General features: G+C 43.7%; 1 protein-coding gene across 1 annotated transcript; it reads left to right on the forward strand.

Moving 5' to 3' along the window:
* LOC140188228 (proteinase-activated receptor 3-like) lies at positions 1-27,291 on the forward strand. Its single transcript, XM_072244302.1, has 2 exons — positions 1-65; positions 21,953-27,291. Exons 1-2 carry the CDS (start codon positions 62-64, stop codon positions 22,972-22,974), a joined length of 1,026 nt encoding a protein of 341 aa, XP_072100403.1. The 5' UTR covers positions 1-61; the 3' UTR covers positions 22,975-27,291.

Here is a 27,291-nt window from a genome sequence, read left to right on the forward strand (position 1 = left end):
TTTGAGGAAATCACTTGGAAAGCGAGCGTGGATTCAGGCAACTACTTTTTCGTTCTGCAGCATGAGTAAGTGACTCTTCACTTTGTATTTGAAAGTGTTGAGAAAAACACTTCCCTATGGGAGAATGATGATTTCTGTGATTGTGAAGTGTATGCATTTGAAGTTTAGGTACATGGTACACCTAGCATTGAGGAAGATTAACTGCATAGGAACTGTCAAACTTAAACATTAGTGCATTTAATTCCATTTATGGATTCAGGAATAGCTTCTTCCCCTCTGCCATCCGATTCTTATACGGTATTGAACCCAAGAAGACTACCTCACTTTTTTTTACTACTTTTCTTTTTGCACTATTTTAAATTTAACTGTTTAATATACACACACACACACACACATATATATATACTTGTAATTCATTTGTTCATTTTTAAAAATATGTATCACATATTGCATTGTACTGCTGCAGCTAAGTTAACACATTTCACAACATATGCTGGTGATGTTAAACCTGATTCTGATTCTAGAGGAAGCTTATGAAAAAAGATCAGCATTGATTGTTACAATTTGGACACATCTCCTGTGAGTGTACAGTACAATTGATAAGAGGTAATTATTCCGCTTGACAATAAGCTGTTACTGCAGGTGCTGCAAATCTAGAGCAGGAAAGGGGCAGAAGTCGATGAGTGGAGGGCGATGTCCTGATCAATAGGTCAGGAAGGTGGCAGATAGAGTTAAATCCAAAGCTGTACAAAATATTGCGCTTGGGAGAGTGAAGCAAGCAGGGGGATATAAAATAACTGGGAAGTCAACAAAATTGTTTAAAAAACTCTCTGGTTTTAGTGGAAACACAGAATTTAATGAGGTCATGTCAGAAAAATTTGACTGCAGTTTGAGCTTGGATTACAGTTTCATTGTCGCATCACAGCAGGGGAAAGGTATGGCTGTAGAGAGATTAACTGATTTACTGTTCAGATTCATAAATTGTCGGTATAAGGCTGGAAGGTAGGTGCTGGGTGAGATTTAATCGTAGTGCATAAATTTCTGAAGGATCTAGAAACAGTAAATAGGAAGAACCATTCCTCCTGGAATAGGGAATAGACAGATTTAAAGTCATTGGTAGAAGAAGTGAGGGGAGATAGGCCGGCTGGTGGCGCAACAACATCAGCGCCAGACCCGGGAGCGGAGGTTCCCGGGTTCGAAACCAGTCAGGTCCGCCACCGAGTGCGCTTTCCATCCATGCCGGGTTGAGTGTTGAGATCGCTACTCGACTTCATAAAACAAAGGGAAAATACTGCGAAAATGTCTGTGTGAAGAGTGGCGCGCCACACAGTCGCTCGCTTTCTCGCTCCATGCCTTGTAAAAGCCATGAAAAAGACATCATCACGGACGCACACACGGACACGCAGACACGCATGCACAGACGTGCACGCACGCACACACAGAGGCAAATGCACAGACTCGCACGCACGCAGGCACACGCCCAAAAAAAAAGAAGTGGGGGGGAGATGAAGAAGTTCTTTTTTTTATCCAGAGGTTGTTGGCGTCTGGAGATCACTGTTTGAGAGGATGGTGGAAACAGAAGCCCTCATCACATTTAAAACAAAAGCGTAGTTGTTTAGTTATTTATATTTTTATATCTAATTTATTTAGAGATGTAGCCCTTCCAGCCCAATGAACCCATGCCACCCAATTACCCTACTAACCGGTACGTCTTTGGAATGTGGTAGCAATGCAGAGGAAATCCGCACAGTCACAGGGAGAACATGCAAACTCCTCATAGACAGTGGTGGGACTTGAATCCGGAGTGCTGATGGTGTAATAGCGTTACGCTTTGCGCTATGTAACTACGTTCCTAGAGTAATGACCTACAGGATTAGACCTAATGCTAGAAAATGGGATTAGGCAGGCGAGGGCCAGCAACAAGACAAAGCCTGGAGAGAATATTAGACATGGTGTTATTGCCTGAAGAAGGGAATGTTTACAGTGCAGGCCGAATAATGGCTGATTCATGGAATGGAGGAGGTTTGTCTTTTGAAAAAAGATTAAGCTGACCGGTTTGAAAGAATGGGAGGCAACTCCATGAAAAATCAAAAATTCTTACGAGTCTTGACAACTTAGTTACAAGAATGGATACTCCCGAGACGTCTTGCATCTAGAGCTAGGGTCCCAGTCCTAAAATAAGGGGTTGGCGATTCATGACTGAAATGAGAAAAAGTTTCTTCGTTGAGAAGATTAAGAACGTTTGGAATAATCCTGCCAGCAGTAGATCTGTAAACTTCTTTGCATTGCCTATTCAAGTGTAGGTTCAGATGTCCCTTAAACATGTGATTGCACCTGCCTTCAGCAGTGTGTTCCAGCTATTAACCAACCGATGTATAAAAAAATTCTTCCCTCAACTCCCCTTTAAAACCTTCCTTTCATCTTAAAACACAAGAGTTTCTGCAGATGCTGGAAATTCTGAGCAGCACACACACACACACACAAAATGCTGGAGAGACTCTGCAGGTCAGGCTGCATCTATGGAGAGGAATAAACTGTCAGCATTTTGGGTCACTGCATATTTTTAAGTCAGAGGTCAAGGTTTTAAGGTATTAAAGGAATCAAAAAAAATTATGAGATTTGTGGAGGAACCGAGTTAAACCGACACAATAAAACCCCATCTCCTCTGTGCTGCTCAGCACCGATTCACAGCTGCTTTGGGGCAATCTTGCCTGGTGTTTCAATTCTAACCTGCTTCTCCTGGTGACAGTCTCACAGTTAAAGACCTAGTTTCTCTGACTCTCCAATCAATCAGGAAGGATCACATGAACTTCAGGACTTTATTGCTCTCTCCACAGATGCAGCCTGGCCGGTCGAGAATCTCCTGCATTTAGTGTTTTGCTTTCAGATGACCAGACTTTGTAGAACATTGTTTTCGGGGGCTAATCTTTAGTTTAGTAAAGAAGAGCCCCAAATGTGGACTAATTAACAATTACCAGAATTTGACCATCACTTCCTTGACAATGTCACGACTTTTTTATAACTCTGAGGGAGATGCAGACAACAATTCCAACCATACAAAATATACTCACTGGCCGCTCTTTTGGGTACTATGCTCATTAATGCAAATATCCAATCAGGCAATCATGTGACAGCAATCAATAGCATAAAAACATGCAGAAAAAGTCAAAAGGTTCAGTTTTTGTTCAGAACAAACATCAGAATGGGGAAGGAGTGTGATCTAAGTGACTTTGACAGTTGAATGATTATTGGTGCCAGACGGGGTGGTTTGAGTATCTCAGAAACTGCTGATCTCCAGAGAGTTTCATGCACAAATTTCTCTAGAGTTTACAAGGAACAATGTGAAAAACAAAACAAAAAAATCCAGTAAGTGACAGCTCTGTGAGTGAAAATGCCTTGTTAATGAGAGAGGTCAGAGGAGAATGGCCAGACTGGTTCAAACCGACAGGAACGCGACTAACTCAGATACCCACGTGCTACAACAGTGGTGTGCAGAAGAATGTCTCTGGATGCACAACACATCAAACCTTGAAGGGGATGGGTTACAGCAGCAGAAGATCACATCTATACCATCAGTGGCCGTTTTATTAGGTACAGAGGGAACGTTGACTCAGACCGTGAGAGGCCTGCATCGGGCATTTTCATGCCTTACAAGGCGCAGATTGGAAGTCTGTGTGGGGCGCCACTCCTCGCACTGACTAGAGCAATGTGTGGTTAAGTGCCTTGCTCAAGGACACAAACGCGCTGCCACAGCTGAGGCTCGATCTAGTGACCTTCAAATCACTAGACGAACACCTTAACCACTTGGCCATGGGTCCAACACAGGATACAGGTACAGGATGCACCTAGTAAAGTGGCCACCGAGTGTGCATTGCCTGCTCTGACTTCAGCAATGGCTTCTGTCAAACAGGAGAGACTGTGGTGTACCCTGCACACTATGGAAAACAATAGTTTTCATTTCTGCAGAGCCATCTCTCAGGAGCAGCACACAGGATAAGCATTATTTGCAAGAGCTATTTGCAGTCAGCTCCTAAGAAAAAATTAAAACATCTCCAGTTCTTGGCTGAAATTCGAAGCCACAGTGAACGCAGTAGCGCACAATGTGTTAAGCTATCTGGACGCTTTAGTAACCTTACAGGAGTTGTCTGGACCCAGCAGAACATGCCACCCAGATGACAAGTATAGCAGCCGCTAGCACAGAGAGATCTCCGTTGTTCCAGAAATGTGGTTGCCAGGAACATTGTCAAGTAGAACTGAAATGTTGAGGTTTGAGACCCACAGCACTGCCCCTGCCAGCGAAGTTCTCTTGGCTAACGTATAGTCATTGGAAGTCAAAATAGAAGACCGTGGAGCAAAATTGGAACATCAGAGACTACTGTGTGCTGTTTCATAGAGACATGGCTCATGCCTCCAGCACTCTGAACATGGCATCCCAGCTGAGGGCTTCACCATCTATCACGTGGATCAGACGGTGGTATTAGGTAAATCACAAACTACAGTGTCTGCTTCTCGTGGTGCAGAGATGTGCTGGCTCCGTCTCAGACCTTCTCCCCTGATGTGGAACATCTGGCGGCCAAGTGCCGTCCATTCTATCTGCACCCTTATCCTGGCTGTGGTGTTATTCCCATCCCAGGCCGACATTGTGGGTACAGGAGGAAATGATTAACAGGCACAAAAGGGCACACCCCAGTGCCATCCCCATCATCCTTCTACAGGGGCACAATTGCATCCTGACTGGCTGCCTCACTGCTGGGCATGGGAACTGTACCTCCCTTAGTCGCAGGACTCTGCAGAGAGTGGTGCGGACAGCCCAGCACATCTGTAGATGTGAACTTCACACTATTCAGGATGTTTACAGAGACAGGTGCGTAAAAAGGGCCCGAAGGATAATTGGGGACCCTAGTCACCCCAACCACAAACTGTTCCAGCTGCTACTGTCTGGGAAACGGTACCGCAGCGTAAAAGCCAGGACCAACAGGCTCCGGGACAGTTTCTTCCACCAGGCCTTCAAGCTGATACAATTGTATTTCTAGGCTATATTGACTGTCCTGTTGTACATACTATTTATTACAAATTACTATAAGTTGCATTTTGCACATTTAGACGGAGATGTAGCGTAAAGATTTTTACGCCTCATGTATGTGGAGGATGTAAGAAATGAAGTCAATTCAAATGGGGTCTTTAACCAGGCTAACTTGAAGAAGCGTCTGCCGGACAACTATTAACATATCATTTGCATCACCGGAGAACCGAAGACATTCCGCCACCCCGCCGTCACCCCACCAGCAAGTGCACCTACTGAGCCATCTCACGCCTGCATTGTGGGACATCTGACCACTTCACCACGCTTCTACTTGCCATGTGCGGGCAGAGACTGAAGAGTGCAACACGGGTGGAGGGGACCATGAAGATATGGATGAGGGAGTAGGAGGCGCGTGATTGCTTTGAATTGGGAGACTAGACCGTATTCAGGGATTCATCTCTGGATCAGAATGAATATGACAACCATCGTCACTGACTTCAACAACACCTGCTTGGACATGTACGAACTTGCACACACATAGTAGGTCTTCTCAAACCAGAAGTTCTGGATGAACTTGTAGATTTGTAGCCTGATGAGGGTTAGGTCTACTGCCAACAGGACTGGCAAGCCAAACACTTGAAAACGGTCCAGGTACAGCCTCCAGAAGGTTATTGGAAAAGCAAAGAGGTATTTTGGATGAAGGTAGAGTCACAGACAGACACCTGGTAGCTGTGTAGGCGTCTGTAAATCAAAAGATGTGAGGCGTTTCAAGATAAAACCATAGCAACACTTTTACTGAATGCCAAAACCTGAACACAAAGTGCGTAATTATGTCATCATGTCGGACCAGCCTCTTAAAGTGAACTCAACTCAGTGGTGGTGAATGCAGATTATGTGCATTTCCACCAATTTCGTTACCCTACACAGACCCCTCCCTCAGAATTCGCTAAAAGCAGCACTGTGAGCTCGGACGAGCTGCCTGGCTCAAGTTCTACTTTCCATGGGTGGAGGGACAGCGGGTGCCTCTGACTCATCTAGACGTGTGTTGAGGTGCTCGTGGACATGTCGAGACAGCAGAGGCATGGTGAGCTTGGCAATCTACCAAAATACATTCAGGTTTACCTCTCTCATCCTTGATAAATGTCTTTTTTCTCTGTTCCCAAATGACAAACCAGCTGTCAGGAGGGGTCCTCAGGGAATGTTGCTGTGTATCATGGCAGACAAAAACTATCGAGGCAGAGTGTAGGTCAACAGGAGCCCAAGAGTGCTGTACATCCTGATGGGAGGCAGGAATTTAACTCACTGGGGAGGGTGGAAGGCTGTGGAGAGGCCGACAAGACAGTCACAGAGTCAGGAATAAAATCATAACTCGGTCTCAGACGACTGCAGATCCTCCTTTGGAGCAGTTCTGAGCCCCAGGAGGACCCATGGGAGACGATCATCCATCAGGGAGGACTCAGAGCAGCTTTAAGGAGTGGTGAAATCGCCCGCATAGGCCATCGGACTGTGGGTGATACGCCGTGGGGTGATGTAGCCTAGCGCTGAGGTTTTGGGACATCGCAGCCCAGAGGTCTGATATGAATTGGGCATCGCAGTCAGAGGAAATACCAGATGGGGTGACAAACCGAGCAACCGAGGTGCTGATGAACGCCCGAGCTACATCTGCAGCTGTCGTTGATGCTAGAGGGATGGCCTCTGACCACCTGGTGGTACAGTCCACCATGGTCAGAAGGTGTGTGAAACGTGGGAGTGGGGAAGAGGACCAACAAGGCCCACATTGACATGGGCAAACCATTGCTCAGGAACCTTAAAAGGTACCAACGGCCGCTTAAGTTTTGCCTACTGGCACTCCCTGCAGACTGCTCTTCAATCACGCACGTCCTTTCTAAGGCCATGCCACACTAACCAGTTTCTGTCAGGCTTCTGGCCTGGATGCAAGAGGCAACGTATGGAGTCAAAAGCAGTCCGCCTCCGGTTTGCAGACACTATGGGGTGAGGGTGACCAGCTGAGACATCGCACAGGAGAGAAACCTTCCTAGCTTCGCTCAAACTTAGTGTCAACCAAGCACAGGCCCGTGACTGCTGTTTGGTAAGTCTGGACTTCTGGGTCAATGGCAACCAAGAGAAAATCTGCCAGCTGAGAAAGGTGAGCAGCTGCCACACGCCTCCGACCAACTCTTCATGCACATCACCCACAGCAGAGTGTGAAGTGTCAGTAGTAATGGCTAGCTGGGGAGTGGGTGCACCAGCAGGGTCGCGTTGGAAAAAGCTCGTTTGGTATCATCAAATGCCCTGTCATGTCCGCTGACCACTCGAGCACTTGCTTAGGGGTATTGCCTTTAAGCACACTATATGGGACCATAAGTTCAGCAGCTCGCAGACTGAAGTGGTTATAGAAATTCACCTTACCTAAAAACTCCTGTAGTTTATTAGTAGTGCGGGGCAGTGGGAAATCCATAACAACGGCTACTTTTGATGGGAGGGGTTTTGCACCTTCTGTTGAGATGCGATGGCCAAGAAAGTCAATGGTTGACAACCCAAAGTGACATTTAGCAGGGATAGCGATCACTCAAAAAGCTTAAGCGCTGAAAAAGTGTGCGGAGATGACATACGTGTTCGGATGGACGCACTGGTGACAAGTATGTCATCCAGCTAAACAAAAAGAAAATCTAAGTCTTTTAATACAGAGTCCATCAACCGTCAGAAAGTCTGTGCTGCATTTTTTAGGCCAAAATTGCATGCTCAGAAACTCAAAGAGGCCAAATATGCCACCTCTGAGCACACAGGCACCTGATGGCAGCCCCTAACTAAACCAACTTTGGAAAAAAGTAACTTTCCAACTAAACGTACCAAAAAGTCTTGAATGTGTGGGATCGGGTAATGATTGGGTGTGTTGGTCTCGTTAAGGTGTTGGTAATCACCACATGGGCGGCAACCACCATCGGACTTAGGGACCACATGGAGGGGTGAGGTTCAGGTGCTATCCCACCAGCATACAATTCTGAGCTTCTCCATGTTGGCAAACATAGAAACATAGAAACATAGAAAATAGGTGCAGGAGTAGGCCATTCAGCCTTTCGAGCCTGCACCGCCATTTATTATGATCATGGCTGATCATCCAACTCAGAACCCCACCCCAGCCTTCCCTCCATACCCCCTGACCCCTGTAGCCACAAGGGCCATATCTAACTCCCTCTTAAATATAGCCAATGAACTGGCCTCAACTATTTCCTGTGGCAGAGAATTCCACAGATTCACCACTCTCTGTGTGAAGAAGTTTTTCCTAATCTCGGTCCTAAAAGGCTTCCCCTCTATCCTCAAACTGTGACCCCTCGTTCTGGACTTCCTCAACATCGGGAACAATCTTCCTGCATCTAGCCTGTCCAATCCCTTTAGGATTTTATATGTTTCAATCAGATCCCCCCTCAATCTTCTAAATTCCAACGAGTACAATACCAGTTCATCCAGTCTTTCTTCATATGAAAGTCCTGCCATCCCAGGAATCAATCTGGTGAACCTTCTTTGTACTCCCTCTATGGCAAGGATGTCTTTCCTCAGATTAGGGGACCAAAACTGCACACAATACTCCAGGTGTGGTCTCACCAAGGCCTTGTACAACTGCAGTAGTACCTCCCTGCTCCTGTACTCGAATCCTCTCGCTATAAATGCCAGCATACCATTCGCCTTTTTCACCGCCTGCTGTACCTGCATGCCCACTTTCAATGACTGGTGTATAATGACACCCAGGTCTTGTTGCACCTCCCCTTTTCCTAATCGGCCACCATTCAGATAATAATCAGCCTTCGCGGTTGCCAGCTTTTCTGGGTCCAGTCTACACACGTGGGCACGAACTGGTGGACCAGTTGTGGGAATGTGATGCTCGACCCCATGTTTTGTGACTGTAGTGGAGAATGTGGGCTTGGTGAGGTTTGAGAATTCGCCCAGCAGTCGAGTGAACTCACGTGTGGTGGTGCATGTGCTTGACAGAGTCATTGTGGGGAACTTCCTGGGGGAGCCGGGTAACAACCCAAAGTCCTTGACATCCACAAACCGGCAGTTTTTATAATTGACTAACAGTCCTTGAGCACACAGGATGTCTGCTCTGAGCAAAGGTCTAGCCACTTTAGCTTTGACAAAGTCCCATGTGTAACATCGCCCACTGAAGCAGAGTATCACCCCATCGTGTCCCATAAGTCTCGACCTTGCTGCCGTTAGCGGCCTCCAGCAAGCATTTGTCACTCTTTGCCTTCTCATCGATAGGTGATACTAGCAGCACACACACACTTGAGCACCCGTCACGAGGATGTATCGCCCTGAAAGGGCGTCCGTAATGAACTGTAGATGCCCCTGGCAGCAGTAGCCTATGGTATTCACAGATCTCTGATGTCCTGATGTGCTGACACTATCAAAGGTCAAGGCAGTCGGGCACTTCCTAGAGTTCGTACCAAAGCGAGCTTGTAAAGACAGGCCCAGTGACGTCTGTTTTGCAGCTGCAGGCGTCTTTATGTTGGTGTCCTTGCTGACCGGGCTTATTGAGGTAGAGAAAGGAGGAGGAGGAGGATGCTGCACCACTGCCTATATAAGTGTTATCTGTCAGCCATTTTAGCAAGCTCCCTATAGTCCTTCATGGTGGATTAGCGAGGGCTATGCAAACTTGATCAGGCACTTGCTGCATGAAGAGTTCTTTAAAAATAAAACAAGGATGGTGATTTCCAGGAGAGGCAGCATGCGGTCCATTCGCTCCGACTGCTTAGTACCCCTGAGGCCGGGCAAGCAGAGCAACTGTTTGGCGTGCTCAGACTACGATACTCCAGAAGTCTGTACAGGCGAGTTTTCAGTGATCAGTATTTATTGTGTTCAGGCGGGTGTTCTTGTAGAGTCACCAGTCTTGGAGCCGTGATATTTCTGAGCAAGGCTACCACACAGTAGAATTTTGATGTTGTTGGCGGTGATTTCCCGCACAGTGAATTGGGCCTCAGCTTGGTCAAACCAAGCGACGGCATTTTGCTCCCAAAACTCCAGCAGTTCCAAGGCGACTGCATTGGCTGACACGTTCAATAACTCTGGAATCATCCTAGAGTGTCTGGATCACCTACGTAGGTTCTTGCAAATAAAACGATGCGAGCCTTTTTAAATTTAAGAAAAATACATAACTACACATTTATTGAACACCAAAGCCTGAACGCAAAGCGTGCTAACAGTCCTTTATGTAATTACGTCATCACGTCAGACCATTCCATATAGCACCGCTCACTTCTGTGCTGAGTTGGCTCTGCAGCTGTGGACTCACTTTCAGGAAACTCTGCAGTTCATGTTCCATGTGTTAATTGTTGACATTTTGTTTTACTATTTTTGCGTGATTTGTCCTCTTGCTCATTGGGTTAGTGGCAGTCTTTGTTGTGTGCGGTTTTCCGTGAATTCTATTGTGTTTCTTTGTTTTGTGAGTGCGGGCAAGAAGATAAACCTCAACACATTCACTGGTGACACCACTGCTGGCGGAATCAGGGTGGATATACCGTACAATGCACTGCTGAATCATCACTGCCTGTTTCACATTATCGTACATCGGACCTCTTATCCCTAAAGACATTTCAATACCTTGAAAATCACTTTTGAAAAGTTGACACATATAAGGACGCTGGAAAGGGTTAAGATACATGGAGTTTCAGTGAGCTGTGCTTAAGAGCCATTTTTGTCTCAGGTCTTCTTTGGACTCTGCAACTGGAGTTTGGCTTTATTGAAGTCAATGCAATTTATCTTCAATAGCTGATTAAAGGTATAGCCACCACTCTGTCATAAATCTAATAAAGCAACTATAATAATTAAGGCAATACCTAAGGAAACTATATTGAATATATCACAAGCAATGGCCAATAGTTAAAAAAGTATCATGCATTGTTTACAACACAGGCTATCCCAGGGTTACCATTGCCAATATTAAAGATGCCTGTACATATGAACAAATTCATATAATGCTATTAAATTCAGATTTCTTACAACGGTCCTCAGAACAGCATTGACCCTTTACCTCACAATCTCCTTCCATATGACCTTGCAGATTACTATCTTCCTGCACACCCTTTCTCTGTAGCTGTCGCACTTTATTCTGCATTCTGTTGTTTTATCATCTACCGCCTCATGGTACTGTGTAATGTTTGAAGTTCAAAGTAAAGTTTACTATCAGAGTACATACGTGTCACCACGTACAACCCTGAGATTCCTTTTTCTGCTGGCATACTCAGCAAAAATAAAGATCAGTAACTGTAAACAGGATCAACGAACAACAAACTGTGTAAATGCAAATATAAATAAATAGCAATAAATAACAAGAGCCTGAAATAATAAGAAAAGGAGTCCTTATAGTGAGACCATCAGTGGTGGGGACACCAGGAATAGAGTGAGAGCAGTTATCCCCTTTTGTTCAAGAGCCTGATGGTTGAGGGGTAGTAACTGTTCGGGAATCTGGTGGTGCGAGTCCTGAGGCTCTTGTACCTTCCACATGATGGCAGCAGCAAGAAAAGAGCATGGTCTGGGAAGCGAGGATCTTTGATGACGGATGCTGCTTTTCTACAGTAACGTTTCGTGTAGATGTGCTCAATGGTTGGGAGGGCTTTACCCGTGATGTACAGGGCTGAATCCTCTACCTTTTGTCGGATCTTCCGCTCAAAGACATTGGTGTTCCTACACCAGGCCACAATGCAGCTAGTCAATACCCTTTCCACCACACATCTATAGAAGTCTGTCAAGGTTTCTGACATGCTGAATCTCAGCAGACTCCTGAGGAAGCAGAGGTTCTATCGTGCTTTCTTTGCAATTATATTTATATGATGGGTCGAGGCAGGTACTCTGAGATGGTGACTCCCAGGAATTTAGAGTTACTGGCCCTCTCTACCTCTGATCCTCTGATGATTACTGGCTCATGGACCTCTGGTTTCCCTCTTCTGTAGTCTACAATCAGTTCCTTGGTCTTAGTGACACTGAGTGAGATGTTGTTGTTATTACACCTCTCAGCCAAATTTTCAGTCTCCCTTTTGTATGTTGATTCATCACCCCCTGATACAGCCCACAACAGTGGTGTCATCAGTAAACTTGTACATGATCTGATCCAGGTTTCTCAACCGGTGTTCCACTAGAGATGGCGATAAAAACAAACGTCGTTTGAACTTCACCCGATGCACGATGCAAACGCTCACAGTGGTGGGCAGTGACTGAGTTGCCCCGGTAGCAATCTGGTTGGAAGTCTCTCAGCCCAGTATGGCACGGCGCAGTAGGACTGTATATGGTTGAGTCCATTCTCAGTTTCTGACACGAGATAGGGGAGGCCACTGATGACTGGTGAGTGCTGTATTGCACGGAGGGGAGGATGGCAGGCTGATGGTGAGTGCTGTGTCATGTGATCAGCAACAATGAATTATCAATTGAGGCAGGTTTCATAAAAACAAACAAACATTTATTAAACTCTGCTCAACAATAGCGAAAAGTATTCAAACGACTAACTTAACCAGAAGTTAACTGCTATACGGGCCACTCTGAAACAGTTCTTCAAAGGGTAAATGCAAAAACAGTTCTTAAAGTGGTAAATTCGAACCCAGTCTTAAAATGGTAAATTTGAAAGTCCAAGTGATTTACACAGTCAATAAGGAGAGACTTCTCTGGAAACGGATTTCCTCGAAGACGTGACATTACTGCTGATTCTCCAGAGGATTCACGATGAAGGGAATAATATGGCTTAAAGGAACTGACCTTTTCCTGGCGAGTAAACACTGCTCAACTTTCCTGCTCTTGCAGGATCTATCTCAGATACAGGTCACCACTTCTGAATGAATGCTCGATAAGGTCGATCCTCTATAAAACTGCCAAATGACTCCAATTTTATTCCGATCCTTCAGGTTCCCGTCATTTAATAAGGTCTTCACTCTCCAATACGACTGTAAAGGTAAATCAAAGATACACCAACAAAGCTGGCAGCAATTGGTGAAACTGCTGGCACAACTATTTTACCTTCCAATAGAAAGTAAAACTCCTCTTTAAAACGAAACTGCGTCATGAGACAAATACGCAGCATAACGGTGTAACTAACGAAGCAAACAACAACTCAACTGAGACTAACTGCATCACACCAGGGGTCTCCTTTATACCTGTTGAGAACAGGTCATCATGTGACCTCACATTGGTGGGAAAATTACATCATGTGACCTCCACAAGACGATTACCTCATGCTCATAAGATAGTCACAAGATACCCACGGGGTGTGTAACAACTCTATGACACGGAGGGGAGGGCAGTAGGCTGATGAGGAGTGTGAAGCGTGTTTTCTGAGCATCGAATGGACGTGCCCATTTTTATATTTTTCTAATCCCTGAGTTTTACAAATGGTCCAATGTGGCGATTTTTGAATTCAGAATCAGAATCAGGTTTATTATCACCAGCATGTGTCGTGAAATTTGTTAACTTAGCAGCAGCAGTTCAATGCAATCCATAATATAGAAGAAAAAAATAAAATAATAATAAAAGATAAATAAGTAAATCAATTACAGTATACATATATTGAATAGATTAAAATTGTGCAAAAAACAGAAATAATATATATTAAAAAAGTGAGGTAGTGTTCATGGGTTCAATGTCCATTCAGGAATCGGATGGCATAGGGGAAGAAGCTGTTCCTGAATCACTGAGTGTGTGCCTTCAGGCTTCTGTACCTCCTACTATCAACAGTAACAGTGAGAAAAGGTGCTGGAGGTCCTTAATAATGGTCGCTGCCTTTCTGAGACACCACTCCCTGAAGATGTCCTGGGTACTTTGTAGGCTAGTACCCAGATGGAGTCGACTAAATTTACAACCCTCTGCAGCTTCTTTCGGTACCCCCTTCCCCATACCAGACAGTGATGCAGCCTGTCAAAATGCTCTCCACAGTACATCTATAGAAGTTTTTGAGTGTATTTGTTGACCTGTCAAATCTCTTCATACTCCTAATGAAGTATAGTCACTGTCTTGCCTTCTTTATAACTGCATCAATATGTTGGGACCAGGTTAGATCCTCAGAGATCTTGACACCCAGGAACTTGAAACTGCTCACTCTTTGCACTTCTGATCCCCCTATGAGGATTGGTATGTGTTCCTTCGTCTTAACCTTCTGGAAGACCACAATCAGCTCTTTTGTCTTACTGACACTGAGTGCCAGGTTGTGGCTGTGACGCCACTCCACAAGTTGGCATATCTCACTCCTGTACACCCTCTCGTCACTGCCTGAGATTCTACTAGCAACGGTTGTATCATCAGCAAATTTATAGATGGCGTTTGAGCTGTGCCTAGCCACACAGTCATAGGTATAGAGGGAGTAGAGCAGTGGGCTAAACACACACCCCTATGGTGCACCAGTGTTGATCGCCAGCGAGGAGATTACAATCTTCTGAGTCATTTCACTGCACTAGTGCAACAACTGATACAAAAAGTCCATCTTTACAGTGAAAGCTACTTATCAATGGGTGTTACATGGACTAGTGATCCTGGTTGTCCTATTCCATTGTGCCTTGTCTGTGGCAAACAACTTTCATATGCAGCAATGGCTCCAGCAAAATTGAAAAAGACACTTAACTACAAATCACAGCTACATGACTCAGGAAAATGCTGATTATTTTAAATGGCTATTGGAATCTCAAAACAAAGTAAGACTTTTGTTAATAAAGTCACAGTCAGCAAAAGGAACCAGTAAGCAAGTTACTTACAAACGTTTGTAGTAGCAGAACTTATTACTCAGAAAAGGAAATGTCACACAGTTGGTGACAAATGAGTAAAATGTCAGCATGTAAAATTATAGTGGGTAACATGTTAGGACAAGATGCAGTACGAGAAGTTGAAAAGGTTTCATGCTCAATGAAGATGATAGCTGGTTCTTTGCCTGTGAAGATCAGGAGGGAAGAAGAGTCCCAAGGAGCAATGGCATGATTATTGGTGACTGTAGGGGTCAATTCTGGACCTGCAGACTCTCGAGGAGTAGGGACACGGAACATCTGGGATGCGGGCACTTGGGTAGTAGGACCCTTCCTGCGTCTCTTCTCTTCAGCAGTCACTCTTCTGGATTCTTCAAAATTCTTGGCTGCTCTGTGGATCAGCATTCTCCGGTGGTCTCTGTCGCAAGCCAGCTGCTGCCACTCGTTGACCTCGATATTTGCTCAAGGGAGTTGCTGCTTAAGTTGGTCTTTGTACCTCTTGCACAGGGCACCATGATCTCTCTTGCCCTGAGAGAGTTCTCCGTAGAGTACCGTTTTCGGTGACCTGGAGTTGTCCATGCGAGACATGTGGCCTGGCCAGGGGAGCTGCCTGAGCAGCAAGGCAGCTTCAATGCTTGGGAGTTGAGCAGTCTCCAGGACCTCGTTGTTGGAGATACGATCCTGCCAGCTGATACCTGAGATGGAGTGGAAGCAGTGCTGGTGGAAGTGCTCGAGCAACCAGATTTCTTTGTGGTAGGAGACCCAGGATTCGGAGCTGTATAGCAGTGCTGTGACGATGGCAGCTCTGTGTACCTGGATTTTTGTGGACAGACGCAGCTGGTGGTTCTTTCACACATGTTTCTGGAGGCGACCAAAGGCACTGCTAGCTCTGACAAGTTGATTGCTAACTTCTCTTACTACCACAGCGTCATTGGAGATGACACTGCCCAGGTAGGTGAACTGCTCAACCGTGGTGAGAGGGTGGTCGCCTGTGAAGGGACTTCTGATGGAGTCAGACTGACTGTTAACCCGAAAGCTCTTGCAGCTTTGGTGAACTGAGTGACTTCAGCCTGTAGCACGCCCTCTGTGTGCGTGAGAAGAGCACAGTCGTCCGCAGATAGTAACTCGAGAATGGGCTCTTGCATGGATTTTGTTCGGGTGCGAAGGCAGCCACTGTCAAACAGTACGATAAGTTGATGTATTGATGACATGTCACATGATGCTGAAGAGGTTTTCTGTAATAAACTGATAAACAAACGCTTCTCTATCCAGATGGATGAGTCAACAGATTTCACCAACAAATGTCATGTTGTAACATTTGTAAGATTTGTAAATGATGGCGAAATTCAAGAAAACTTTTTCTGTTGCAAAGAGCTGCCCAAAACAAGTAAAGACCAAGATATATTTAATGTTTTATCTTCATATCTGGAAACAAATTGTCTGTCTTGGAGGAACTGTGCTGGCATTTGTACTGATGGTGCCCCATCAATGCTTGGCTCCACGAGAGGTTTCATTTTTCTTGTAAAAAAAAAGAAAATCTTGACATTGTCACAACATACTGCTTTCTTCACAGAGAAGTGCTGATGTCAAAAACTCTAGGAGATTAAGTGAAAAAAGTTCTAGATGATGCTACAAAAATATTGAACTTTATTAAACAAAGACTAGTTCACTCGAGAATGTTTAAAGCAACTGTGTGAAAGCCTGGACAAAGAGCACACCAGTCTCCTGCTACATACAGAAATACGATGGCTTAGCAGAGGACAAACTCTCAACAGGGTGCTTGAGCTGAAAGATGAATTGCAGGAGTACTTTCAAGAAAATAGTAGGCTAGGTTTTGCTGAGTGCTTTGAAAATGAAGAATGGCTACAGAAACTAGTCTACTTAGCAGACATTTTTCAACATATGAACCAATTGAACAAGTCTCTGGAGAAGATGTTCTTACTTTAAGTGACAAAATACTTGGATTTAAAAGGCAACTTGATCTTTGGAAAAATCATGCTGCAAAAGGAAATCTTGAAATGTTGCCACTGCTGATTGGGCTTGAGAGTGAGGAAGGATCAGGAAGTCTCAAGTTTTATTGAAAACCGCCTGGAAGAATTGCTGAACAAAATTGAACTGCAATTTGAGATGTAATCAAAATGAGATTTACTGCCCCTGGACAAGTTCTGGATTTCTGTGAAAGAAGAGTATCCTGCCATTCATAAGAAAGCAATGAAATTCTGAGGCAGTTTTCAACTTCTTACATGTGTGAGCAAGCTTTTCCTTGTTTAACAAGCATCAAAAGCAATTATAGAAATCATCTCATTTCAATTGAAAGTAAATCTGTGTGTGCTTATCTCAAGTTCGGCCCAGAATTGAGTGTTTGTGCAGCAAAAATAAGCACAAGTTTTATATGTTAGGCCTATATTTGAGCCTGATCATGTCACTTAGTAAGAAAATATTTTTTCAAAGCCTTGTATAAAATTGTGTCTTAAGCTATATTTTCATTCATATTGCTTTGGCTTATGGTTTTTAATATTTTTACTACTCAATATCGTCAATAAATTTTCATTTTTGTAAACAGCAATAATTACAATTATTTAAAATAAATCTACGGAACCTACCTTTAGATAAATTAAATCCCATTTTGACTTAAGCCAGTTATTTATTATGTTTGCCTTAAGAGTTTCTAAAATTTGTGCAAGGGGATAAAAGAGATTAATTTCAAGAAATTTAAACTAAGCCTAACTACCTGCTTTTTTTCAAGAAAGGTTGGCTAAAAATTCATTCTCTACTCAAAAGAGCATTGACAATTATTTTTGGATTATTATATCTACAACCTACTGATGACGCTAACGTACCGTGAGCTGTAGATTTAATATTTTTTACGCTGGGGTTACCTGAGACCTGGAAATTATTTCAAAGCTTCCTGCAGGGCAAAAAGGTTGAGAAAGGCTGGATTAACCCATGATACTTCAAAGGCAATGTGGCAGGGAGTTCAGAAGCCTAATGGGTTGAAGGAAGAAGCTGTTTCTCATTCTAACTGACCTTATTGTTATGCATCAGTGTTGGCCAGTGTGGAGACCATGTTGAAGGAGGTGTTCCATAGATGTACAGGTGTGCTGAGAGAAATGACAGATAATGTCAGAAGATATAGATCAGCAGTTACTGATTAGCACGGTAACTGCCTGGACCGTTTGCCCCATCTATGGGGAAAGGCAGGGTTTGGAGTTGGGCTGACTGGTCAAGGCCTCACTCAGGGACAACAAGTTTAAGGGGTAGCCAGCAGATTGGAGAAGAAGAAGGTTTTGGCTAAGAGGTATTAAGACACCCAGTTAGGGCCTTGGAGAGTTGCAGATGTGGCGGTTAAGGTAACAAGGTGACTAAAGGCTGACACGTCGCTGAAGCCGCGTGGAGTTTAAACATGGTGCCACTGACGCATTTGACATACCTGCATTATAAAATACCACACAGGATGCTGGCAGATCCAGACAACCTGAAAACTACGGTTATGATGCTTAACACCATTGAAATATTTATTTCTCAAATTTACAACACTGAACTAAACATTACTAATTGCTAGGCACTGAGTTTGAGGTTCAAAAATACTGTCTATACCAGATTATTCTGCAGGCATAAATGTATAAAGTGGAAAAGCTCAGTCTTTTTCCTCCAGTCCAGTGAGCACAGATTAATACATTCCATTGGAAAAGGCAAGTCTGGCCAGTTCTAGCTGTGGAACACCACAGACAAGTCTGAGCTCTTCAGAGAGAGAATAATTGATGTAATTGAACCACAACTGGAAGAACATGTTTCAGACTACTTCATAAGATTTACCACTTATTGTATAGAACTCATGACAGAAAAATCTTGTGTGCTGAAAACTCTGAAGTGATCATACTTAAACTGGGCTTACCAGTTCTTGGCTCTATCCTATTAGAAAATTCATTTACTTGTCATCGGACATCTCCCTCAGAGCCAAATCAAAGAGAAGTTACTGGAGCCATTTAGACATGTATACTTCAAATAATTCAACAAACTTAAGCCAACAGCTCTGAAGAGGCAATTCATTTTCATTGATGAAAAAAAACTGTGGAGTGAAGAGTTTGAAAATGACAGTGAGGATAACACTGTAATATTCCTGCATACTTGTCAAAGATAACAATATGCATTGAGAAAACTATTGCTTAATTTGAAACACAAAGTAATTACGAGCATACACTCAGTGGCCACTTTATTAAGGATGGGAATGACAGGTGCGCGAAAACACTGCAATATAGGGGAAATTATGAGAGCTGCGTGAAAACACAGTGAAATGGGGAATTTATAAGAGGTGTGCGAAAACATCGCAGTAGAGGGGCAGCTATGGGAGGTGCGCGAAAACACAGCAATATTGGGGAAGGAATGGGAGGTGCTTGAAATCATGTCGCTGTAGGGGAATGTATGAGAGGTGCGCGAAAACACAGCCATATTGTGGAAGGTATGAGAGGTGCGCAAAAACACAGCCGTATTTTTTTCGGTTTTTTGCGTCTGATTTACTAAGGAAACTGGCATGAAGTCTGTGGAATTAAGGGAAACAAGTAGTGAGATCATGGAAACTGTACAGATCGAAAAGGAGGAGGTCCTTGCTGTCTTGAGGAAAATTAAAGTGGATAAATCCCCGGGACCTGACAGGGTGTTCCCTCGGACCTTGAAGGAGACTAGTGTTGAAATTGCAGGGGCCCTGGCTGAAATATTTAAAATATCGCTGTCTACAGGTGAGGTGCCGGAGGATTGGAGAGTGGCTCTTGTTGTTCCGTTGTTTAAAAAAGGATCGAAAAGTAATCCGGGAAATTATAGGCCAGTAAGTTTAACGTCGGTATAGGTAAGTTATTGGAGGGAGTACTAAGAGACAGAATCTACAAGCATTTGGATAGACAGGGACTTATTAGGGAGAGTCAACATGGCTTTGTGCGTGGTAGGTCATGTTTGACCAATCTGTTGGAGTTTTTCGAGGAGGTTACCAGGAAAGTGGATGAAGGGAAGGCAGTGGATATTGTCTACATGGACTTCAGTAAGGCCTTTGACAAGGTCCCACATGGGAGGTTAGTTAGGAAAATTCAGTCGCTAGGTATACATGGAGAGGTGGTAAATTGGATTAGGCATTGGCTCGATGGAAGAAGCCAGAGAGTGGTGGTAGAGAATTGCTTCTCTGAGTGGAGGCTGTGACTAGTGGTGTGCCATAGGGATCAGTGCTGGGTCCATTGTTATTTGTCATCTATATCAAAGATCTGAATGATAATATGGTAAATTGGATCAGCAAGTTTACTGATGATACAAAGATTGGAGGTGTAGTAGACAGTGAGGAAGGTTTTCAGAGCCTGCAGAGGGACTTGAACCAGCTGGAAAAATGGGCTGAAAAATGGCAGGTGGAGTTTAATACTGACAAGTGTGAGGTATTGCACGTTGGAAGGACAAACCAACGTAGAACATACAGGGTTAATGGTAAGGCACTGAGGAGTGCAGTGGAACAGAGGGATCTGAGAATACAGATACAAAATTCCCTAAAAGTGTCGTCACAGGTAGATAGGGTCGTAAAAAGAGCTTTTGGTACATTGGCCTTTATTAATCAAAGTATTGAGTATAAGAGCTGGAATGTTATGATGAGGTTGTATAAGGCATTGGTGAGGCCGAATCTGGAGTATTGTGTTCAGTTTTGGTCACCAAATTACAGGAAGGATATAAATAAGGTTGAAAGAGTGCAGAGAAGGTTTACAAGGATGTTGCCGGGACTTGAGAAACTGAGTTACAGAGAAAGGTTGAATAGGTTAGGACTTTATTCCCTGGAGCGTAGAAGAATGAGGGGAGATTTGATAGAGGTATATAAAATTATGATGGGTATAGATAGAGTGAATGCAAGCAGGCTTTTTCCACTGAGGCAAGGGGAGAAAAAAACCAGAGGACATTGGTTAAGGGTGAAGGGGGGAAAGTTTAAAGGGAATATTAGGGGGGGCTTCTTCACACAGAGAGTGGTGGGAGTATGGAATGAGCTGCCAGACGAGGTGGTAAATGCAGGTTCTTTTTTAACATTTAAGAATAAATTGGACAGATACATGGATGGGAGGTGTATGGAGGGATATGGTCCTTGTGCAGGTCAGTGGGAATAGGCAGAAAATGGTTCATCACAGCCAAGAAGGGCCAAAAGGCCTGTTTCTGTGCAGTAGTTTCTATGGTTTCTATGGTTTCCATTTAGTGACTCCAGATTTGATTGGATTACTTGACAGGAAAGAGAGTGCAGATACACATAAAATCCCATTCCTTTACACAGCTGAATGTCATTGATAGTTACTATTTGAAGAGTAACTGCTGGAACTTGAGGACTTGAGTTGCAGGGGAAGATTGAACAGGTTTGGATTTCATTCCCTGGAATGTAGGAGAATGAGCGAAGATTTGATAGAGGTACATAAAATGATGTGTGTGTGTGTGTGTGTGTGTGTGTGTGTGTGTGCGCGCGTGTGTGTGTGTGTATGTATTTATTTATTTATGTGCTTGTTTGTTTATTTATCGATTGATTGAGATACAGTGTGGAATAGGCCTTTCTGGTCCTTTGCTTCAAGCTGCCCAGCAATCCCCCCAATTTAACCCTAGCTTAATCACAGGACAATTTACAACGACCAATTAACTTACCAACTGGTGGGTCTTTGGACTGTGGGAGGAAACCAAAGCACCCAGAGGAAACCCACGCGGTCACGAGGAGAACGTGCAAACTCCTTAAAGGCAGCAGCGGGAATTGAACTCGGGTCGCCTGTACTACAAAGCGTTGTACTAACCACTACACTACCATTATGAGGGCGAAGGCAGGGTAGATGCAAGCAGACTTTTTCCACTGAGGTTGGGTGAGACTAGAACCGAAGGTTAAGGGTGGAAGGTGAAATGTTTAGAGGGAACCTGAGGGGGAGCTTCTTCACTCAGAGGGTAGTGAGAGTGCGGAATAGGCTGCCAGTAGAAGTGGTGGACATTTAAGAGAAGCTTGGATAAGCACATGAATGGGAGAGGTGTGGGTCGAAGGACCAGGCACAATAATATTTTGGCACAGACATGATGGCCTGTTTCTGTGCTGTGGTGCTCTATGACTCTAACAAATATTGATCAAGTAATGCTCTGGTCTAAGGAAAGTGCATTTGTTGGGCAGAACCAAACTGCTCATGATGAAAAGAAACTAAAAAGAACAAAGGTTAACACAATCTTCTCACACCTTTAGGTACTGTGCCCTCGTCAGGAGGACTGCCCGGAAACGCCTGCAATGACTCAGTTAAGTTACCTCAGTGGGCCACACAGCAACTGAAAAGTCCCATCATCACAAGTTTAATTCCTGCTCTTTATGTCCTTGTGTTTGTTATTGGATTCCCAACCAATGCATTGGCTCTTTGGACAATGGCGGCAAAAAAGAAGAAACCTTCCACCATATGCCTGATCAACCTGGCAGTCGCAGACCTCCTCCTGATCTTGATGCTGCCCTTCAAGATCCACTACCGCCTCCAGGGCAACAACTGGGTCTTTGGCGAAGCCCTGTGCCGGACGACGACGGCCTTCTTCTACGGGAACATGTACTGCTCCATCCTGCTCCTCACCTTCATCAGCGTCGACCGATACTTTGCGCTCGTCCATCCGTTCTACTCCAGACGCTTTAGGGACAATAGGTTCGCTGTTATTGTTTGCGCCGTAATTTGGGTGGTAGTTATTTTCTTTGTTTTCCCTTTCTTCCTTCTTAAACAGAGCTTTCACATCCAAACCACAGACATCACCACCTGTCATGATGTGTATCTAAATAAAACAAAAAATGTTTATTTCTATTACTGGCAGTCTGTGGTGATAGTAGGGTTTATAATTCCAAGCTTCATAACTGTACTTTGTTATTGTCTTGTAATCAGAACTTTACTGCTTAGTAAGAGAAAGTATAGAAAGGCTGTAATAATCACAATTTTAACCCTGACAATGTATCTTGTGTGTTTCAGTCCCAGTAATATATCACTGCTACTGCACCAATGGCTTCCTGAACTCTACATCCATTATTTGTACCTGTTGCCCTTCAGTAGTTTTAATAATTGTGTTGACCCCATTATTTACTACTTCATTTCTGAAGAATGGAGGACCAAAGTAAAGGCGATATTCTGTTCCCATAAACACGGAACCGAGAATCGAAACTCGTACTCAATCGGTGTACTCTGGTTGACTAGAATGGTTTCCTCCAGAAGTTCCACAACAAATCTAAGCAGTGAGTAGCTGAATAACTCAAGGCCAAGAAGATAGGAGCTCAGTCCTGGAATTGTAAAGATCCACTGCTCCCACAGCAACAATTTGCCATATCGTGTCTCTCACAACCAAAGATCAATTCAGCCAGATCCCATATTTCAGCCCTTACATAGTCATACGGTTGCTTTTCAAAAGTGCAGCAAATCACTGCCTCTCTCATCATCTCAACAGTAGGGTCCCAGGGCACCACGTCCTGCGTGAGTGGCTTTTCCACTTTCTCCGCGACAGAGGAGCTCAGCAAGTCAGCCACCTTCTCATGGAAGGGAGTAACCAGTCGATGTGTGGGGCTGAGAGCCTTCATCGGGACTGGAAAGCGAGGGGTAAGAGCCGGAATAAGAGGGAAGGGAGGGAGGAGTCACTACAAGTTGGTAGGTGATGGGTGACACCAGGTGAGAGGGAAGGTGGGTGGATTGGGGGAGTGAAGTAAGAAGCTGGGAGGTGATTGGTGAAAAAGGTAGTGGGCCGAAGAAGAAGGAATCTGATAGGAGAGGAGAGTGGGCCATGGGAGAAGAGTGAAAGGAGAATTCATATTTTCATTGATTCAACTTTAAGACTGCCACCTGGTCACACAGATTGCTGACCAAGCAATTCCTCCGTAGCCTGGTAAGGATAATGGCCATTCAGAACATAATAATTAGTTGGGTAGGGGAAGACCATCTGGACCTTTGAACTTGTTCCATCTTTCATCAAATAAAGATAATAATCGGTTTCAGTAAGTGTGGCACTAGGGGTTTCCTTAAGGTTGAGAAGTGGAACATCGAATGCAGAACATTACAGCACAGCTTTCAGCCATGACGTTGTGCTAACCTACCCCAAGATCAATCTAACCCTTTCCTCTACACCCCTTCATTTTTCCATCATTCCTGTGCCTACCTATGAGTTTCTTGAATGTCCCTAATGGAGAGAGAATTGGTTAACCAATAGGAAGCAGAGAGTTGGGATGCATGGGTGCTACTCAGGTTGGCATTCAGTGGTGAGCGGTGTGCCGCAGGGGTCGGTGCTGGGCCCGCAACTGTTCACGGAGTACATTAACGATCTGGAAGAGGGAACTGAGTGTAGTGTATCTAAGTTTGCTGATGACACTAAATTGAATGGGAAAACAAATTGTGCAGAAGATACGGAGAGTCTGCAGAGAGATATAGATAGGCTAAGTGAATGGGCAAGGACCTGGCAGATGGAGTACAATGTTGGTAAATGTGAGGTCATCTGCTTTGGAAGGAAAAGTAGAAGATCAGATTATTATTTAAATTGCGGCACGCTGCTGTGGATTGTGCATGAATTGCAAAAGGTTGGTTTGCAGGTGCAACAGGCTATCAAGAAGGGAAATAGAGTGTTGGCCTTCATTGCAGAGGGATTGAATTTAAGAGCAGGGAGGTGATGTTGCAGCTGTACAGGGTACTGGTGAGGTCACACCTGGAGTACTGTGGGCAATTCTGGTCTCCTTTCTTGAGAAAGGATATACTGGCTTTGGAGGCAGTGCAGAGGAGGTTCATCAGCTTGATTCCAGAGATGAGGGGGTTAGACTATGAGCAAAGAGTGAGTCACCTAGGACTGTACCCGCTGGAATTCAGAAGAATGAGAGGAGATCTTATAGAAACATATAAAATTATGAAAGGGATAGTTAAGATAGAGGCTGGATAGTTGTTTCCACTAGTCGGAGAGACTAGAACTAAAAGACATAGACCCAAGATTTGGGGGAGTAAATATGGAGATGAGGAGGAACTGCTTTTCCCAGAGAGTGGTGAATCTGTGGAATTCTCTGCCCAATGAAGCAGTGGAGGCTACCTCAGTGAATATATTTAAGACAAGATTGGAGAGATTTTTGCATAGTAGGGGAATTAAGGGTTATGGGGATTGGGCAGGTAGGTGGAGATGAGTTCATGGTCAGAACTGCCATGATCTTATTGAATGGCGGAGCAGGCTCCAGGGGCCAGATGGCCTACTCCTGCTCATGTTCTTATGTTCTGCCTCTACTACCACCCCTGGAAGCACATTCCATGCGCCTACCATTCTTTGTGTACAAATTTTACCTCTGACAACCCCTCTGTACTTTCCTCCAATCATCTTAAAATCATGTCCCCTTGTATTGGCCATTTCCACCTTGGGGAAAGTCTTTGGCTAACCACTTCATCTATGCTTCTTATCATCTTTTACATCTCTATTAAGTAATCTCTCATCCTCCCTTGCTCCTAAGTGGAAAAACCCCAGATTACTCAACCTATTTTCATAAAACATGCCCTCCAGTCCAGGCAGAATCCTGGTAAATCTCCTCTGTACCCTCTCTAAAGCTTCCATATCCTTTCATAGTGGGGCAATCAGAAAGATATCTGTCTGAAGTCATTGTCTGAGCCTCCAAAGCCCTCGGTGGTAGGGAATTCTAAAGATTCTTCCCTTGTGAATGAAGACATTTCTCTTTGTCGTTGATGTAATATCAAGAAGTTCTCTTCATCTGTGTCCCTTATTCTGAGAGTATTATCCCAAGTTCTAGAAGCTCTAGCCAGAGGAAACTTTCTCTCTGCACCCATTCTGCTGAGAACCGTATGAATGGGTAAGCTACATTGAAATCCCATTCTTCTAAACTGTGGAGACTATAGGCTCCTCCACTCAGTCTCTCCTCAAATAGACAAACACATCCTTCCAGAAATCAACCTGGTGAAGGCTTGTCGTGTTCCTTTATCATACAAGGAAAAGTAACCAACTGTAATCCCATCTTGGGATAATTGCAGTAAGATAACCTTACTCTTGTAATCAAATCCTCTTATAATAAAGGCCAAAATTTGCCATCCTAATTGCTTGTTGCAGATTCATGTACAATGTCAGCTAGGTCTCCTTGAACATCATATGTTCCCAGCTCTCAGCTTTACTGCGCTGTGCACTAATATAGACAATCCCCGCTTTACTCACAACATAATTGCATCCACTATGAACTTGCCTTCTCACTTACCTTTACTCTATCCTCTGAAAGCTCCACCTTCCTACTCATGAATCCGTGTAATTTGGAATTATATAGAAATTTGGAAACAGCACGTTTGGTCGTTTTGGTCGTTCTGGCCAAATTGTTGATATTAATTGTGAATAGCAGTGATTTGAGCCTGCCAGCCCATGGAAGAGCCTTACTTCCTATTCTGTGCTTCCTATCTTTTAAAGCAATTCTCAAACTGCCATTAGACTATCCTCAATCCTATGTCAACAATTCCTCTCCACCTGCAGATCCTTCAGCAAATTGTTCCATTTTCCAGCGTTTCTCATGTCTAACGTTGCTGGCTGGGATTTTGTGAAATGGACACAAAGTGTTTGTTTATTCCTCTTCATCTATGAACAAAGACACTAAGTACAATTTATTTCCTCCATCATCCTTATTCCCAATTATAATTCCTCCTGTATCTAACACCCACGTGCCCTTGCTTGTCTTTTCCTTGTTGCACACATATAAAACTTAATACAATCCCTTTTTATTTGAAAGCAATGAAAATTGTCAAAGAAATAATTGAGGTAAAGGCTGAATTAATGTGCAATTGTTATTACCAATTTCTTTTTATTTTGTGAAACGACTCGATGGGCGAAATGGAAGGGCCTATCTCTGCTCCTACATCTTATGCCTTATAGCCTTTCACTTTCAAGAGACCAGAGTGAAATGATTTTACCAGCTTGAAAATATTCGAACATGACAAACGCCAAAAACAAACTCCTGAATTTCACTAAAAATAAAGAGCAGGAGATTCAACGCCCTTTTTAAGATGTTTAATTCCTGATCCATAACCGCCATTCGGAACTGATGCCAAAATTTATTCCTGTGTATACCTGTAAGAAAACAGACCTCAGTCATATATGGTGACATATATGTACTTTGATAATAAGCTTACTTTGGACTTTGAATTATTTGTAAACTGGTTTGAACGTGCTAATAATGCAGAAAGGTGAATGGAGCAAATGTGCCAGCAGAATATTTATGGATTGTTCGGCCTGTTTTTAAAATGTGAAATGTCATAAAATTCTGTGTGGCAGTGTCAACAGAGCAAGTTAATCTTTTATTGCTTTGTTATTATATAGGATAATTTGCTTTAGAATTGAAATCAATTCATGTTAATCATTTCCTTCTGTATTTGATTAAAAAAATCACATACAGAGAATTATACTGAAACTGAACTAGAATATAGGATTTCATTTGGGAGTTGAACAAAATGATTGTTTTTTGGTGGAATATTTCTTTCCTTGTTTGTTAGCTGTTTCTCTTTCAATGATAATTAATACATGTATCATTCAGAATGTAATAATATTGTACTTACT

This window comes from Mobula birostris, chromosome 26 (assembly GCF_030028105.1).
Source record: "Mobula birostris isolate sMobBir1 chromosome 26, sMobBir1.hap1, whole genome shotgun sequence".
Lineage (NCBI taxonomy): Eukaryota > Metazoa > Chordata > Chondrichthyes > Myliobatiformes > Myliobatidae > Mobula > Mobula birostris.